This window comes from Macaca mulatta, chromosome 12 (genome assembly GCF_049350105.2).
Source record: "Macaca mulatta isolate MMU2019108-1 chromosome 12, T2T-MMU8v2.0, whole genome shotgun sequence".
NCBI classification, from domain to species: domain Eukaryota; kingdom Metazoa; phylum Chordata; class Mammalia; order Primates; family Cercopithecidae; genus Macaca; species Macaca mulatta.
In genome coordinates, this window is record NC_133417.1 from 6,373,614 (window position 1) to 6,387,786 (window position 14,173).

Sequence of the window (14,173 nt, forward strand, 5' to 3'; positions counted from 1 at the left end):
GGGACAGATTACAAGTTGCTCAATAGCACAATGCCCCTCCCCCAGCCCCGATCACACTGATATACCTGAATAAATCAATAGCACAGAGAGAAGTCCTCCTTACCACAGTGACCACTGACCCACTAATCAATGAAGGAGGGATGAAATTAGAGAACCACCATTTGGTAACTGCCCTATTAATAGCTAATTTGGTCAACCTCAACAGCGAGGTTGGGCATGGGGGCTCACACCGGTAATCCCAGCACCTTGGGAGACCAAGGCAGGAGGATTTCTTGAGGCCAGGCATTTGAGATCAGCCTGGGTAACAAAGTGAGAATCCATCTCCACAAAAACATTGAAACATAAAACAGCAGGGCCTGGTGGCAGGTGCCGGTAGTCCTAGCTACTTAGAAGGCTGAGGAGGAAGAATGGCCTGGGCCCACAAGTTGAGGCTATAGTGACAAATGATCATGCCAACTTCACGCCAGCCTGGGGTGACAGAGCAAGACCATGTTTCTAAAAAATTAAGAAATTTCCAGCCTGGGCAACATGGCAAAACCCTGTCTCCACAAAAAAACACAAAAATTAGCCAGGAGTGGTATGCCTGCCTGTAGTCCCAGACACTTGGGGGGTTGAGATGGGAGGATCACTTGAGCCCAGGAGGTTGAGGCTGCTGTGAGCAGAGATCGTACCACTGCCCTCCAGCCTGGGGTAAGAGAATAAGACCTTGTTTGCAAATAAAATCAATTTGAAAAAAGGGGAGAATCAAAAGTGGATGTTAATACTAGTGATAATTACATAGTCTCCATACATCTTTCTGGTAAATCCTCGTTATCAAATTTTTTTTTTTTGAGACAGGATCTTATCCTGTTGCCCAGGCTGGAGTGCAATGATGCAATCACAGCTCACTGCAACCTCAACCTCCTAGACTTAGGCCTCCCAAGTAGCTGGGACCAACACCACCATGCCTGGCTGGAGTGCAATGGCACGATCTCAGCTTACTGCAGCCTCCACCTCCTGGATTCAAGCGATTCTCCTGCCTCAGCCTCCCGAGTAGCCGGGACTGCAGGCATGTGCCACCATGGCTGGCCAATTTTTATATTTTTAGTAGAGATGTGGTTTCACCATATTGGCCAAGCTGGTCTCAAACTCCCGACCTCAGGTGATCTGCCCACCTCGGCCTCCCAAAGTGCTGCGGATTACAGGCGTGAGCCACTGTGTCCGGCTGGCTAAAACACTTTTGTGCTATGTTGCCCAGGCTCTCACTACTGATGTTTTTTTGTTTGTTTTTGAGATATGATCTCACTCTGTAGCCCAAGCTGGAGTATACGGGCATGATCTTGGCTCAATGCCACCTCCGCCTCCTGGGTACAAGCAATCCTCCCACCCCAGTCTCTCAAGTAGCTGAGATTATAAGCGCACGCCACCGCGCCTGGCTCATTTTTAAATTTTTGGTAGAAATGGGATTTTGCTACATTGCCTGGGCTGATTTCACACTCCTGAGCTCCAGTGATCCGCCCACCTCAGCCTCTCAAAGTGCGGGATTACAGGTATGAGCCACGGTGCTCAGCCTCATTCCTCTTTAATCTGGGCACAAAGTAATTATTTTACAGTGGAAAAACCTGACCGACACCTTTTTCACCCGCTGATAAAGGGCACTTGGCAAGGACCAGGTGTCCCACTACGGTGCTCCTGCCAACAAAGCCTGTGCTAGGCCTAGTCACCAGCAAATACCAGACAGCATAAGGGGTGGCTGCGTGCTCTGGAGGGGTCAAGGTCAGGAAAGACAGAAAGGCAAGGGACCATTCCTGACTGAAGGGGACTAGAAATATCACTGCATACAGTGGGTGAGCCTGTGAGGCATCACTGCACACAATGTGTGGCCTGGTGGCAATACTAACTTTCTGGTGTGGTTATAGGCACTGTGACTATATAGGATAATGCATTCGCTTCTAGCAAATACACTGAAATATTAAGAGGTCAAGCGGTGTCATATCCTTTAGCTTACTCATATTGGCTTAGAGAGAAAAACACATACAATAGAGGTCGAAAACAACAGATGCAGCACAGTGTTAACAATTTGGAAATCTGGGTGAAGGGTCTATGAAAGTTTCTTTTTTTTTTTTTCCGAGACAGGATCTTGTTCTGTTACCCCAGGCTAGAGTGCAGTGGCACACTCACAGCTCACAGCTTACTGCTCCTGGGCACAAGTGATCCTCCCACCTCAGGCTCCTGAGGTAGCCACCTGAGTAGCTAGGACCACAGCTGCACATCACCACACTTGGCTAATTTTATTTTTTGTAGAAATGAGGTCTCCCGACGTTGCCCACGCTGGTCTCGAATTCCTGGTCCCAAGCGATCCTCCCACGTTGGCCTCCCAAAGTGTTGGGATTACAGGCGTGAGCCACCGTGCTCGGCCTGCAAGTTATTTTTATCATGCATGGAAACTTTTCTGTAAGTCTGAAGTTATTCCAAAATAAAAACTTAGGTGTGGTGGCTTGCACCTGTAATTCCAGCTACTTGGGAAGCTGAGGCAGGAAGACCGCTAAAGCCAGGAGTTCAAGACCAGCCTGGGCAACACAGTGAGGCATCCTCATATCTCTGCAAGAAAAAAAATTTTTTTTAATTAGCTGGCTGTGGTGACGCGTGCTTGTAGTCACTGAGGTGACAGGCTGGCTTGAGTGATGATTGCGCCACCAAGTGATGACTGTGACACTGTACTCCAGCCTGTGTGACAGAGTAAGACCGTCTTTAAAAATACATAATGGCTAGGCCAGGAGTGGTGGCTCACACCTGTAATCCCAGCACTTTAGGGGGTAAAAGCAGGCAGATCACTTGTGGTCAGGAGTTCAAGACCAGCCAGGTCAATATGGTGAAACCCTGTCTCTACTAAAGATATAAAAATTAGCTGGGCGTGGTGACAGGCACCTGTAGTCCCAGCTACTCGGGAGGCTGAGCCAGGAGAATCACTAGAAGCAGAGACAGCACCACGGCACTCCAGCCTGGGCAACTAGAGCAAGACCCTGTCAAAAACAAAAACAAAAAAAACCCCACAATGGACCAGTGTGGTGGTTCATGCCTGTAATCCCTGAACTTTGGAAGGCTGAGGCAGGAAGATGGCTTGAGCCCAGGAGTTCTAGAGCAGCCTGGGCAACATAGCAAGACCCATCTTACAAAAATATAAAATAAAAGCTGGGTGTGGGGGTGCATGCTTACAGTACCAGCTACTTGGCAGGTTGAAGTGGGAGGATCACTTGAGCTCAGGAGGTCAACATTGCAGTGAGCTGTGATCACAACACTGCACTCCAGCTTGGACAACCAAGCCAGACACTGTCTCAAAAAAAATTAAATTAAATTAAATTAAATTTTAAAAAAGGCTGGGCACAGTAGCTCACACCTGTAATCCCAGCACTTTGTCTGAGGCCGAGGCAGACGGATTGCCTGAGGTCAGGAGTTTGAGGTCAGCCTGGCCAACAGGTGAAACTGTTTCCACAAAAAAATACAAAAAATAACAGGGCATGCTGACCTGTGCTTGTAATCCCAGCTACTCGTGAGGCTGAGGCGGGAGAATCGCTTGAACCCAGGAGGCGGAGGTTGCAGTGAGCCGAGATTGTGCCACTGCACCACTCCAACATGGACAACAGAGTGAGACTCCGTCTCCAAAGAAAAAAAACTCAAACCATACATATACTTTTTTTTTCTTTTTTGTGCAGTGGTGCGACCTCAGCTCACCATAACCTCCGTCTCCTGGGTTCAAGTGATTCTCCCGCCTCCGCCTCCCGAGTAGCTGGGATTACAGGCACCTGCCACCATGCCCAGCTAATTTTTGTACTTTTAGTAGAGACGAGGTTACACCGTATTGGCCAGGGAGGTCTCGAATTCCTGATCTTAGGCGATCCCTCCGCCTCGGCCTCCCAAAGTGCTGGGATTACAGGTGTGAGCCACCGCTCCCAGCCTACATATATAATTTCTAAAAGAAAAAATTAAATTAAAAAACCCAAAAAGTTAAAACAAGGCATGAAAAAGCGCTTGGCAGCTGGACTGTGCATCTGAGAGGGTGTGAATCTGCCTCGCCTCCAAGTCCTCCACAGGATCAGCAACATTTCAGGGTCACTGATCACTGCCGCCAACCGGGCAGCGTCTCCTCCCTGCCACTCTCTTTCTCCCCTCTACCCTCTGGGGAATCTGTCCACATGTGTGAATTGCAGGTAAAGGCCTGGCCTGCCTTGCATATGCCAGCAGATCTGGGGTGGGCCAGCATCTGCAGGAAGGGGCCTGCATGCAGCTTCCCAGGGAAGGCGACGGGCCAGTGAGATTAAGGAGGGTCAGAGGTGCATAGGCAGCTGCTTCAGGGGCAAGAGGGTCTCCTGGGGAGTCGGCCAAGAGGCCCTGCGTTAGGGCCCACTGAGGACCCAAGACAGCCAGGCATGAGAGCCCCTGGTTTACACTCCCTACCTGTGCAGGCGGGCATCAGGCTCAGCGTGTTTGGACTGGCACAACAGGCTCTTTGGCCCAGGGCCTCCCCTTCAACCTGCTCCTGGGGCCCGTAGAGATTTCCATGTTTTTTGCTCATAGGACAACCTTTCCACCCTGCTCCCCGGTTCAGACACTGCCTGTGGGGAGGGCTGCTCCACGCACAACACAACACATTCCCATGAAGGCCAGGGAGGCCTCCAGGGACCTGATAGCTTCAGTGATGGCCAAAGACACTGAAAACTAAGGACAGACTGCCCTCCACACACGCCCCCATCTGTGCTAAGACAGCTAGGGGTGGGGAATGAGGCATAAGAAAAATCGGGGAACCCTGGACAAAGGGTGACAACATAGTCCCCGTGGGCGATGCAACTGACCAGGCCACTCCGTTATGGAAGAGCCAGGTCTTAACAAAGGGCAGCCTTACCTGGGAGGTGGTGAGGGGCTGGTCCCGCCTGGGCTGGAGGAGAGTGGCGGGGGCACACTGCCTTCAGTGGGCAGGAACCACGACAGGTACCTGTCCACCAGGATGAAATAGGCACAGTCTGAAGTACGGACGTGGAGGGACACAGGGAGTGGCTGGAAAACCAAGCTAGTTGTTAGCATGGGCTCCGGATGCTGCCTGGCCAACAAGTGCAGGGAAGCCCTGGGCCATGGTCCCACCTCTCCCAGCTAAAGGCATCCCTTCCCTACCTTTTGAGTGATGAGGCTCAGGGCAAAGAAGAATATGTAATACTCGAACGGATCTGAGGGCAGCGTCAGGGGCAAACAAGCAGGGTTGATGAGCAACCCCCACAGTGTCAAGTGCTGGGCCACCCACAGCCTCCCTACCTCAGGGCCACCAAAGGATACTCAGGGCCAGGTTCAGGCCAAGGCCCCCAGTAGGGGTGAACTGGACCTTGTTGTGGTACAGGGGACTGTCAGGGAGGATGCACTCCTGGATGGACGCCTTCACAGGACCCTGCAGAGAGAGGCAGTGAGGCTTGTGGGCAGGTGCTGGTGCGCAGTGCCCGATACGCAGTGCCCCACATGCACAGCAGCACTTTGGGAAGGCCACTGGGGAAGAGACCCACACACAGAACCCATCTGTGGGGACAGTGCCCTGCCTCTCAGCAGTGCCTGAACAAGAGTCTTTGCTTAGAACTTCTCCTACCATCTCATAAAAAGCTACAGACAGCAAGGGTAGCAGCCATGCAATACCCATTTCCTTTGCCTCTCATACCCCAGGAACAAGCCACTCCTCAATTTGCCCTCAGAGGACTGGAGGAGATTGCCCATCACCACAGGGCTGTGCAAGGCCCACTGCCCCGAGCACCGCTCTCGCCACTGTGGTTTACTTACGGGCAGGTAGGAGACAGGAAAGTCAAACTTATAGTCTTCAGCTTGAAGCTTATAAACCAACTTCATCATCGGGCCACTGAACATGAAATTGAACAAACACACAAAAAAGCAAATGAGCTGCAAATTATCCTGCTTTGATTGCTTCTCAATTGTAAAAAATTCAGAGAGTGGTTTAAAGGTGGAATCACCATGAGGAATCACCCAGCCTCTCTCCAGTGACGAATCTACCTACCCAGGGTCAAGAAATTCCATCACGATGCTGTACTCCACAGGATTCACACGCCCTTGTAAGCAGCGGAGGTTCCAGCCAATGAGGACACCATCTAGGCTGCCAAAAATGCTCTCTACCAGCCATGGGAAGATGGTGTGCAGCTCCTGAAACAATGTGTGGTGAGGCTGCGGGCAGGACCAGCACCCACTCCTGCCACAGCTCTAGTCCTGCACTACCTGCTGCCTAGCTCCCCCTGAGGAGGCCACTCCCTGGCTGAGACCTATGGGATCAGTCCTGCACCCAAAGGAATCCTGGTGCCAACAACAAGAGCAGCTTTGGGTTCTTCCAGTGGGGTACGTGGCATACCAAGCAGCGCCGCTTTAGACTTGGGCCAGTTAAGTAAGTCAGCCTCCCATCAAAACACATTTTGTGTGTGTGATACAAGACTAAATTAAGAAAAAAGCAAAAAATGAACAGAAACAATGAAGAAAATTAAAAATAAAATAAAATAAATAAATAAAATACATATGTTTTGAGACAAGGTCTCACTCTGTTGCTCTGGCTTGAGTGCAGTGATGCAATCATGGCTCACTGCAGCCTTGACTTCCTGGGCTCCAGCAATCCTCCCACCTCAGTGTCCTGAGTAGGCACACACCACCACACTCAGCTAATTTTTAAATTTCTTGTAGAGATAGGTTCTCAGTATGTTCCTAGACTGGTTTTGAGCTCCTGGGCTTAAGTGATCCTCCCACCTCAGCCTACCAAAGTGTTGAGATTACAGGCATGAGTCACCACCCCAAAAGATTCTTTAGAAAGTGTTGGAAACTTCTGACTTGAAGGACGCTCTATCAGAAAGGAAAGCAACATCCTTCCCAGAGTGAAGCCCCTAAAACCAAACTGACCACCTATTGCCATTTGGTACGAACTCCTTGCCTAGGCCGGCTTCCTGGGCTTGACAATTCCAGGTGTGATTTAAATACCTATTTTTGCATTTACATCAGGGTTTCTCAACCTTGGTGCTATTGACATTTTGGGCTAGATACTTCTTTGCCGCAGGGAGCTGTCCTGTGCTTTGCAGGATGTTTCCAGCAACCCTGGCCTCTACTTCCTAGATGCCAGTAGCACACACTCCCCATCTACCTCCAGATGTGACAACCAAAATTTCTCTGACATTGCCAAGTGTCCCCTGAGGGACAGAGCACCTGTGGCTGAGAACCCCTGATCTATAAGTTCACATGTTTAAATGCGTCTATAACATAATGGTCATGATAAGGGCCAGCACTCTGTGCCAGGCAGTGCTTGGGGTTGGGGCAGGGAGGGAAATTAGGAATTATAATAAAGTTCTTCAAGGAATGTATAAGACATGCTCCAAAGAGAGACATTAGCAGAGCTGTACCTTTGCTGGAAAATCCTCAATGACTTTAACCAAGTCTTGGCATTGCTGTGCAAAGGGCTTATTTATAGAGTCAGCTTTCAGGCTAGCCTAGGAGATAGAACAAAGCAAAAAAATCACGAGGACATTCACTCTGCAGCTTTTCGTGATACTCTAGCTTGAGTCAAATAGAAATCCAAGCAATAGGTTGAGTCAGACACATAATCACTGGCCTGCTTCCCCAGCCTCTCATGTGCATCAGTGGCCCAAAGAGTCCTACTAGGAGAGGCCACAGTTCGATGCTCTCTGGACCCGGAACTGTCGGGCTTGTTTCCCAGTGCCCCTCAGAGGGCTGCACATGGTCAGAACAGGACTGCCTTCTGCCAATCCTTAAGCAGGGCTGGCCCCAGAGCCAGCCCCAGAGCCAGAAGAGGATCTTGATTGTGTAAGGGGACTGACTTCTGCCAATTCTTAAGCAGGGCTGGCCCCAGAGCCAGCCCCAGAGCCAGAAGAGGATCTTGATTGTGTAAGGGCACCCCTTACAAACCAGAGTACCACTGAGTTTGTACACATCAACTGGAAATTTCCAACCTGATGGACCACCATGACGACACCATTGTGATCACCAATAAGAACGCCCAGTAACATTAGGGATATGGCAGAAGCTCTCTTAAATGAGCTGTTCTTTATTCAGTAGACAGTAAATCCACTAAACTAATTATCTTAAAACACAGGGCAGACAAAAATTATAGATGGCTTCAGCCAAGTAGACACTAATCATGAAGGCAATGGAGAGACCAGAAAAGACTCAGGACAAGGACTAATGAAATCTACCTAGTCATGGGATGTGAGGAAAGCACCCTGACTACAAGGAGAAAAAGGGCATCTGTGCAAATAGATTAAGATCAGGAGAAACGGCTAGAATTTCAACCTAGAGAGCTCTGCCAAAGGACATCTAAGGCCTTGTCTACCTCCAAACGAGGGTGGATTTCACAGCACTTGAGAGAGACCTGAGCCATGGGCCAGACCTGCTGACTCTAGTGGGGTGCACTGAGGAAGAACGTCCTTCCACATAAATGTTTACAAAAACACCTCCGAAGAACTAAAATTAGGAACTTTCATCGCCAATACTTGCCTCATACCTAACTTCTCACTTCTCAGTATCATTTTTTTTTCTGTTCTTTTTCAGTCTACCATGTTGCCCACGCTGGTCTCAAACTCTTGGGCTCAAGTAATCTTCCTGCATCAGTCTCCTCAGTAGCTGGAACTCCAGGCATGAGCTACTGTAACCAGTTCTCAGCATCATGTTTAATACTTAAAGTGCAACCTAGCAGCCCCTAGCACAACAGTGTCTCCATTTTTCACTGGTGACTGTTATGACTGATTATTAGAATGCTTCGTATCTATTTAAGAATTTACAGGTCATGAACATTCTGATATGCATCCTTCTCACTTGCTCTTCCTCCTCCTCATACCCTTGGGAAGTAGAGAAAATAGAATTTGAATGAACTTGTCTTGTATGAGAAAACCCAGAGCACAGAGGGTGCGTAACCCCAAGGTCCTGTAGTAATAAGGAGGCACAGTCAAGCTTAAGGAGTCTGGCATTGTTTCCATCACATGCCCCTAAAAAACAACCACTACAGAGTTCTTCAAGTCAGTGGGAAGAACACTCAAGTCCCACAGCTACAGAACTATGGCCACACTGACACTCATGCAAGCAGTTGATACTTACCAGTAGAAAGCTGGGCTGCTGGAGGTGAGGGAACGCCATAGCAGCCTCCAGTGGAGAGTTGAAAACGGGCTTCTTAGCAAGCCACTGGGGAAAAACAAGGACAAAAATCTCAACATCTGCAACACAGCAGAATCTTTTTATATTAGTTTTTGAGAGACAGGGTCTCATTCTGTTGCCCAGGCTAGAATGCGGCAGCACAATCATAGCTGACTGCAACCTCAAACTCGCGGGTTCAAGCAATCCTCCCACCTCAGGCTTCTGAGTACAGGCACATGCCACTATGCCTGGCTAATTTTCTTCTTTTCTCTTTTTAGAGACAGGGTCTCACTATGTTGCCCAGGCTAGTTTGTCAGGCTATGATGCCCAGGATCCTGGCCTCCACTGATCCTCCTGCTTTGGCCTCCTAAGTGTTGGGGTTACAGGTGTGAGTCACTGCACCTGGCCCTAATAAAATATTACATAGTTTCACAATGCCCAGGAGAATATCTGTGTAACGCAACACACATTACATTACCAATTCTCATGTCTTATTTACTGATTAGAGACAGGGTCTTGCTTGGTCGCTCAGGCTGCAGTACAGTGGTGTGATCATAGCTCATTGCAACCTCAAATTCCTGAGCTCAAGTAATCCTCCTGCGTCAGCTTCCCGACTAGCAGGGACTGCAGGCAAACATCACCAAGCCCAGCTAATTTTTGTACTTTTTGTAAAGATGGGGGTTTCATCATGTTGCTCAGACTGCTCTTGAACTCCCAGACTCAAGTGATCTATCCACCTCAGCCTCCCAAAGCGCTGGGATTACAGGTGTGAGCCACCACGCCCGGCCAGCAATTCCCATCTTTTATGGAAACGCTGTTCTCAGCTGGGTGCAGTGGCTCCTGCCTGTAATCCTAGTACTTTGGGAGGCTGAGGCGGGAGGATCACCTGAGGTCAGGAGTTCAAGACCAGCCTGCCCAGCATGGTGAAACCCTGTCTCTACGAAAATACAAAAATTAGCCAGGCATGATGGCAGGTGCCTATAATCCCAGCTATTCAGGAGGCTGAGACCAGAGAATCACTTGAACCCGAGAGAAGGTGGTTGCAGTGAGCTGAGATCACACCACTGCACTCCAGCCTGGGAGGCTGAGCAAGACTCCGTCTCAAAAAAAAAAAAAAAAAGAAAGAAACACTGTTCTGCAGCCCACGGTGGCCAGCTTCAGAGCCAAGTTGTGGTGCTGAATTCTTGGTAATGCTCGTACAGCATTTGTCATATACCAGGACTCACTCTAAGTGCTCTCTCTATATCTCCTCATTTAATCCTCAGTGGTAAGCAAAATTCTAAAGATAGCAGCCCAAGATTCCTGACCCGTTTGTTCAATCAAATACTCATCTAGGTGCTGCTGTGACGGCATTTTGCACATACAATTAGAGTCTTAAGTTAGTGGACCTGAAGTTACAGAGTAGTCCCCAGCTGACAGCCAGCAAGGAAACAAAGACCCTAGTTCTACAACTCCAAAGAACTGGATTCTACCAGCAACCCAAATAAACCTGGAAGCAGCTTCTTCCCTAGAGTTTCCAGGTAAGAGCAAAGCTGCCAACACCTTGATTTTAGTCTTGTAATGCACAGCTGAGCCTGCCTGGACTTCTGCATACATAACTATGAGATAATAACGGGTGCTGGTTTAAGCTGCTAAGTTCGTCATACAAGAACAGAAAAACCACCCTCACAACAACCCTATGGGTACAGATGTACTATGACTGCAGGTCAGTACAGATGATGAAGGAGAGGCAGATATGGGATAACTCACTCACCCCCACCCAGCTACTAAGTGGCAGAACGAAGATTCCAATACAAAGACCGCCTCACAAAACTCTGAGACAGGGGCAAATCCCCTCCATATTACCTGTGCGCTATGCAATGAATGGAGGCTAAGAGCAAGCTCTGCCAAGGGAGCCTTTGAATAAACCATCAGAAAACTAGGATCAAAGGCTGGGCACCGTGGCTCATGCCTGTAATCCCAGCACTTTGGGAGGCCACGGTGGGCACATTACTTGAGGCCAGGAGCTCAAGACAAGTCTGGCCAACATGGCAAAACCCCATCTCTACTAAAAATACAAAAATTAGCCAGGTGTGGTGGTGGGCACCTGTAGTCCCAGCAACTCGGGAGGCTGAGGCATGAGAAATGCTTGAGACCAGGAGGCGGAGGTTGCAGTGAGCCAAGATCGCATCACTGCACCCTAGCCGGGGTGACAGAGGGAAACTCTGTCTCAAAAAATGAAAAAAAAAAGAAAGAAAACTAAGACCAGCTTTCCAAATTCCCACCTCTCAGCCCACTGAGGTCAGAAATGAAAAATGCTCAGATCTAGACTTCACAGACAGGAAGTCTGCCAAGTCTCACTGGTGGGCTAGTTACAGTTTTCCTGGCCCAGCTCTGCCCACTGCACAAGTAAAGGCACTGGGGTGGCACCTGGCAGTCTGTGGAGGAAGAAAGGCTGGGTGTAAAGAGGCCATGTAGGCAGTTGCAGAGTGAGAGGAGACAGGAATCCCTGCCTTTGTGCCACTTGGCAATAGGAATATCTCCCAAGATTTTTCAATTTTTTTTTTTTTTTTTTGAGACAGAGTCTCACTCTGTCGCCCAGGCTGTAGTCCAGTGGCCTGATCTCAGCTCACTGCAAGCTCCGCCTCCCGGGTTCTCCCCATTCTCCTGCTTCAGCCTCCTGAGTAGTTAGGACTGCAGGTCCCCGCCACTACACCCAGCTAATTTTTTTGTATTTTTAGTAGAGACTGGGTTTCACCGTGTTAGCCAGGATGGTCTCAATCTCCTGACCTCATGACCTGCCCGCCTCGGTCTCCCAAAGTGGTGGGATTACAGGCGTCAGCCACTGCGCCAGCCTTTATTTTATTTTATTTTATTTTTTTGACAGTCTCACTCCATCATCTCACTGCAACCTCCACCTCCAAAGTTCAAAAGGTTCTAGTGCTTCAGCCTCCCGAGTAGCTGGGATTACAGGAGCCTGCCACCAAGGTTGGCTAATTTTTCTATTTTTAGTAGAGGCGGGTTTCCCTATGGTGGCCAGGTTGATCTCAAATTCCTGACCTCAAGTGATCCACTGCCTCAGCCTCCCAAAGTGCAGGCTTTTTCAATTCTTTTTTGAGATGGAGTCTCGCTCCGTGGCCAAGCTGGAGTCCCCTGGCGTGATCTCGGCTCACTGCAACCTCCAACTCCCTGGTTCAAGCAATTCTCCTGTCTCAGCCTCGAGAGTAGTTGGGATTACAGGCACATGCCATCACACCCAGTTAATTTTTGTATTTTTAGTCAAGACGGGGTTTCACTATGTTGGCCAGACTGGTCTCGAACTCCTGACCTCGTGATCCACCCGCCTTGGCCTCCCAAAGTGCTGGGATTACAGACGTGAGCCACCGTGCCCCGCCGCTTTTTTTCTTTTCTTTTTTTTGTTTTTTTGACACGGAGTCTCCCTCTGCGCTCTGTCACCCAGGCTGGAGTGCAGTGGCACGATCTCAGCTCACTGCAACCTCCGCCTCTCGGGTTCAAGCAATTCTCTGCCTCAGCCACCCAAGTAGCTGGGATTACAGGCGCCCACTACCACGCCCGGCTAATTTTGTATTTTTTAGTAGAGACGAGGTTTCACCATCTTGGCCAGGCTGGTCTTGAACTTCTGACCTCGTGATCCACCCGCGTCGGTCTCCCAAAGTGCTGGGATTACAGGTGTGAGCCACCGAGCCCGGCCTCAATTCTTAACCTAGCTATCAACTGCAGTGTTAAAGAAAAACGCCTCGGCCCTAAGGCACTTGATCAAGAAAACACTGCACTACTGCAAAATGATCAAAGCAGCTGTGGACTGTTGGATAAGCGCGGAGCTCTAGCGGATGATGAAGTGGAGAGCATCTCTGCTCAGAAGAAGCTTTCATGGGCAGCGACTGAAAGAATGAGGCCCAGAAGAATTTCTAGGAAATTTCCAAGAGAGGATATTCCAACCCGGGAATTCCCAAGAAGTGTCTCCCACACCCCTGTTCTCTGACCCTGCCATAGCCACCCTCCCCCGTCACAGGTCTCTGCCTGCCATGCATCTAGCGTCCGCTTCATCGCGCCTCTCCAACACCTATTTTCTCCAGGAGCTGCTTCGGACCCCGTCTTTTTTGTTTTGTTTTCCTGAGAACGACAACCCTTGGGCAATGCCAATCATTCCAAGCAAATTCTGTCAGGCCAAGATCTCCCTCAGCAGCACGCGCCCACCTGTTCCCAACTCTCCCGCCAACTGGGCTTCGGGACCCTCCGAAACTAAGGCTGGGAGAAGTCGAGCACACATGGGAAGGGTCGAGCTGGGACCCACACCTGGCTGTTCCTCCCACACCACCTGTTAAACCCAAGGCTCAACTTCAACACAAAGCTCTCCTTCCCTCAATTCCTTCAAGGAAAGTTAACTTTCAACGAACACCTACCGGACTAGGACAGAGTGCAGGAGCCGCGAGGGAAGGTGACACAAAGGCATGGCCCGGGGGGTGGCAGGAAGACTCAGCCGGGGCTCTCCACTCCCCAGCCTGCCCGGCCTGGGCAAAGCCGCCAGGCCGGCCAGAGTCCTGGGGCTCGCGGAGGAACGGACATGGCCTCCGCAGCGGCTCGGGGAAGGCCCCAGGGCGCCGGACTGTCTCACGCGCGCGTTCCGCCCCACTCACCTGTGGGACCCATAGCGTCGCCCGCCTCAGAGGTAGAAGCCGCCATTCCGCCACGGCGCCGAAACTTCGTCATCAAGCTGCGCGCAGAGCCACGCCCCGCGGCCGGGCGGGAAAAGTGTCTCTACCTCTCTGGGCCGTTCTCACACGGCGCGTGCGCAAAGCGAAGGCCTGCCGGGCGAGGACGGGAAGTGGCGAGGCAGGAGTGCGGGGGGAGGGGGTGGTCCGCAGCTGAATGCGCCTGCGTTGTGGTGGCCTCCGGCGCCTCGAGGTAGGGCTCACGCAATTTCTCCCCCGCAAGGAATGCGCGTGCGCGTAAACAGGTCGTTGATTAGTGCCCCCCCCCCCCGAAGAGCGACTCCTAGCGGTGCACCGGCGCGGACCAGAAAATTGCA

At 50.4% G+C, this 14,173-nt stretch overlaps 1 protein-coding gene across 8 annotated transcripts in view; it reads right to left on the reverse strand.

Moving 5' to 3' along the window:
* SMPD4 (sphingomyelin phosphodiesterase 4) overlaps positions 1 to 13,855 on the reverse strand; it is a 30,811-nt gene extending 16,956 nt beyond the window's left edge. For 2 of the 8 annotated variants that reach the window (XM_015109796.3, XM_015109795.3), the window contains exons 1-8: positions 13,782 to 13,855; positions 9,109 to 9,192; positions 7,401 to 7,487; positions 6,026 to 6,168; positions 5,794 to 5,869; positions 5,305 to 5,413; positions 5,146 to 5,198; positions 4,880 to 5,031 (exon numbers count right to left, since the gene is read on the reverse strand). In XM_015109796.3, the coding sequence (XP_014965282.1) occupies positions 4,880 to 5,031; positions 5,146 to 5,198; positions 5,305 to 5,413; positions 5,794 to 5,869; positions 6,026 to 6,168; positions 7,401 to 7,487; positions 9,109 to 9,147 (659 nt within the window). In that variant the 5' untranslated portion in view covers positions 9,148 to 9,192; positions 13,782 to 13,855. Of the gene's footprint in view, positions 1 to 4,879; positions 5,032 to 5,145; positions 5,199 to 5,304; positions 5,414 to 5,793; positions 5,870 to 6,025; positions 6,169 to 7,400; positions 7,488 to 9,108; positions 9,193 to 13,547 lie in introns of all 8 variants that reach the window. The other 6 variants (XM_077956699.1, XM_015109797.3, XM_077956702.1 and 3 more) reach the window with 3 other exon arrangements.
* Between the last annotated feature and the right edge of the window lie 318 nt (positions 13,856 to 14,173).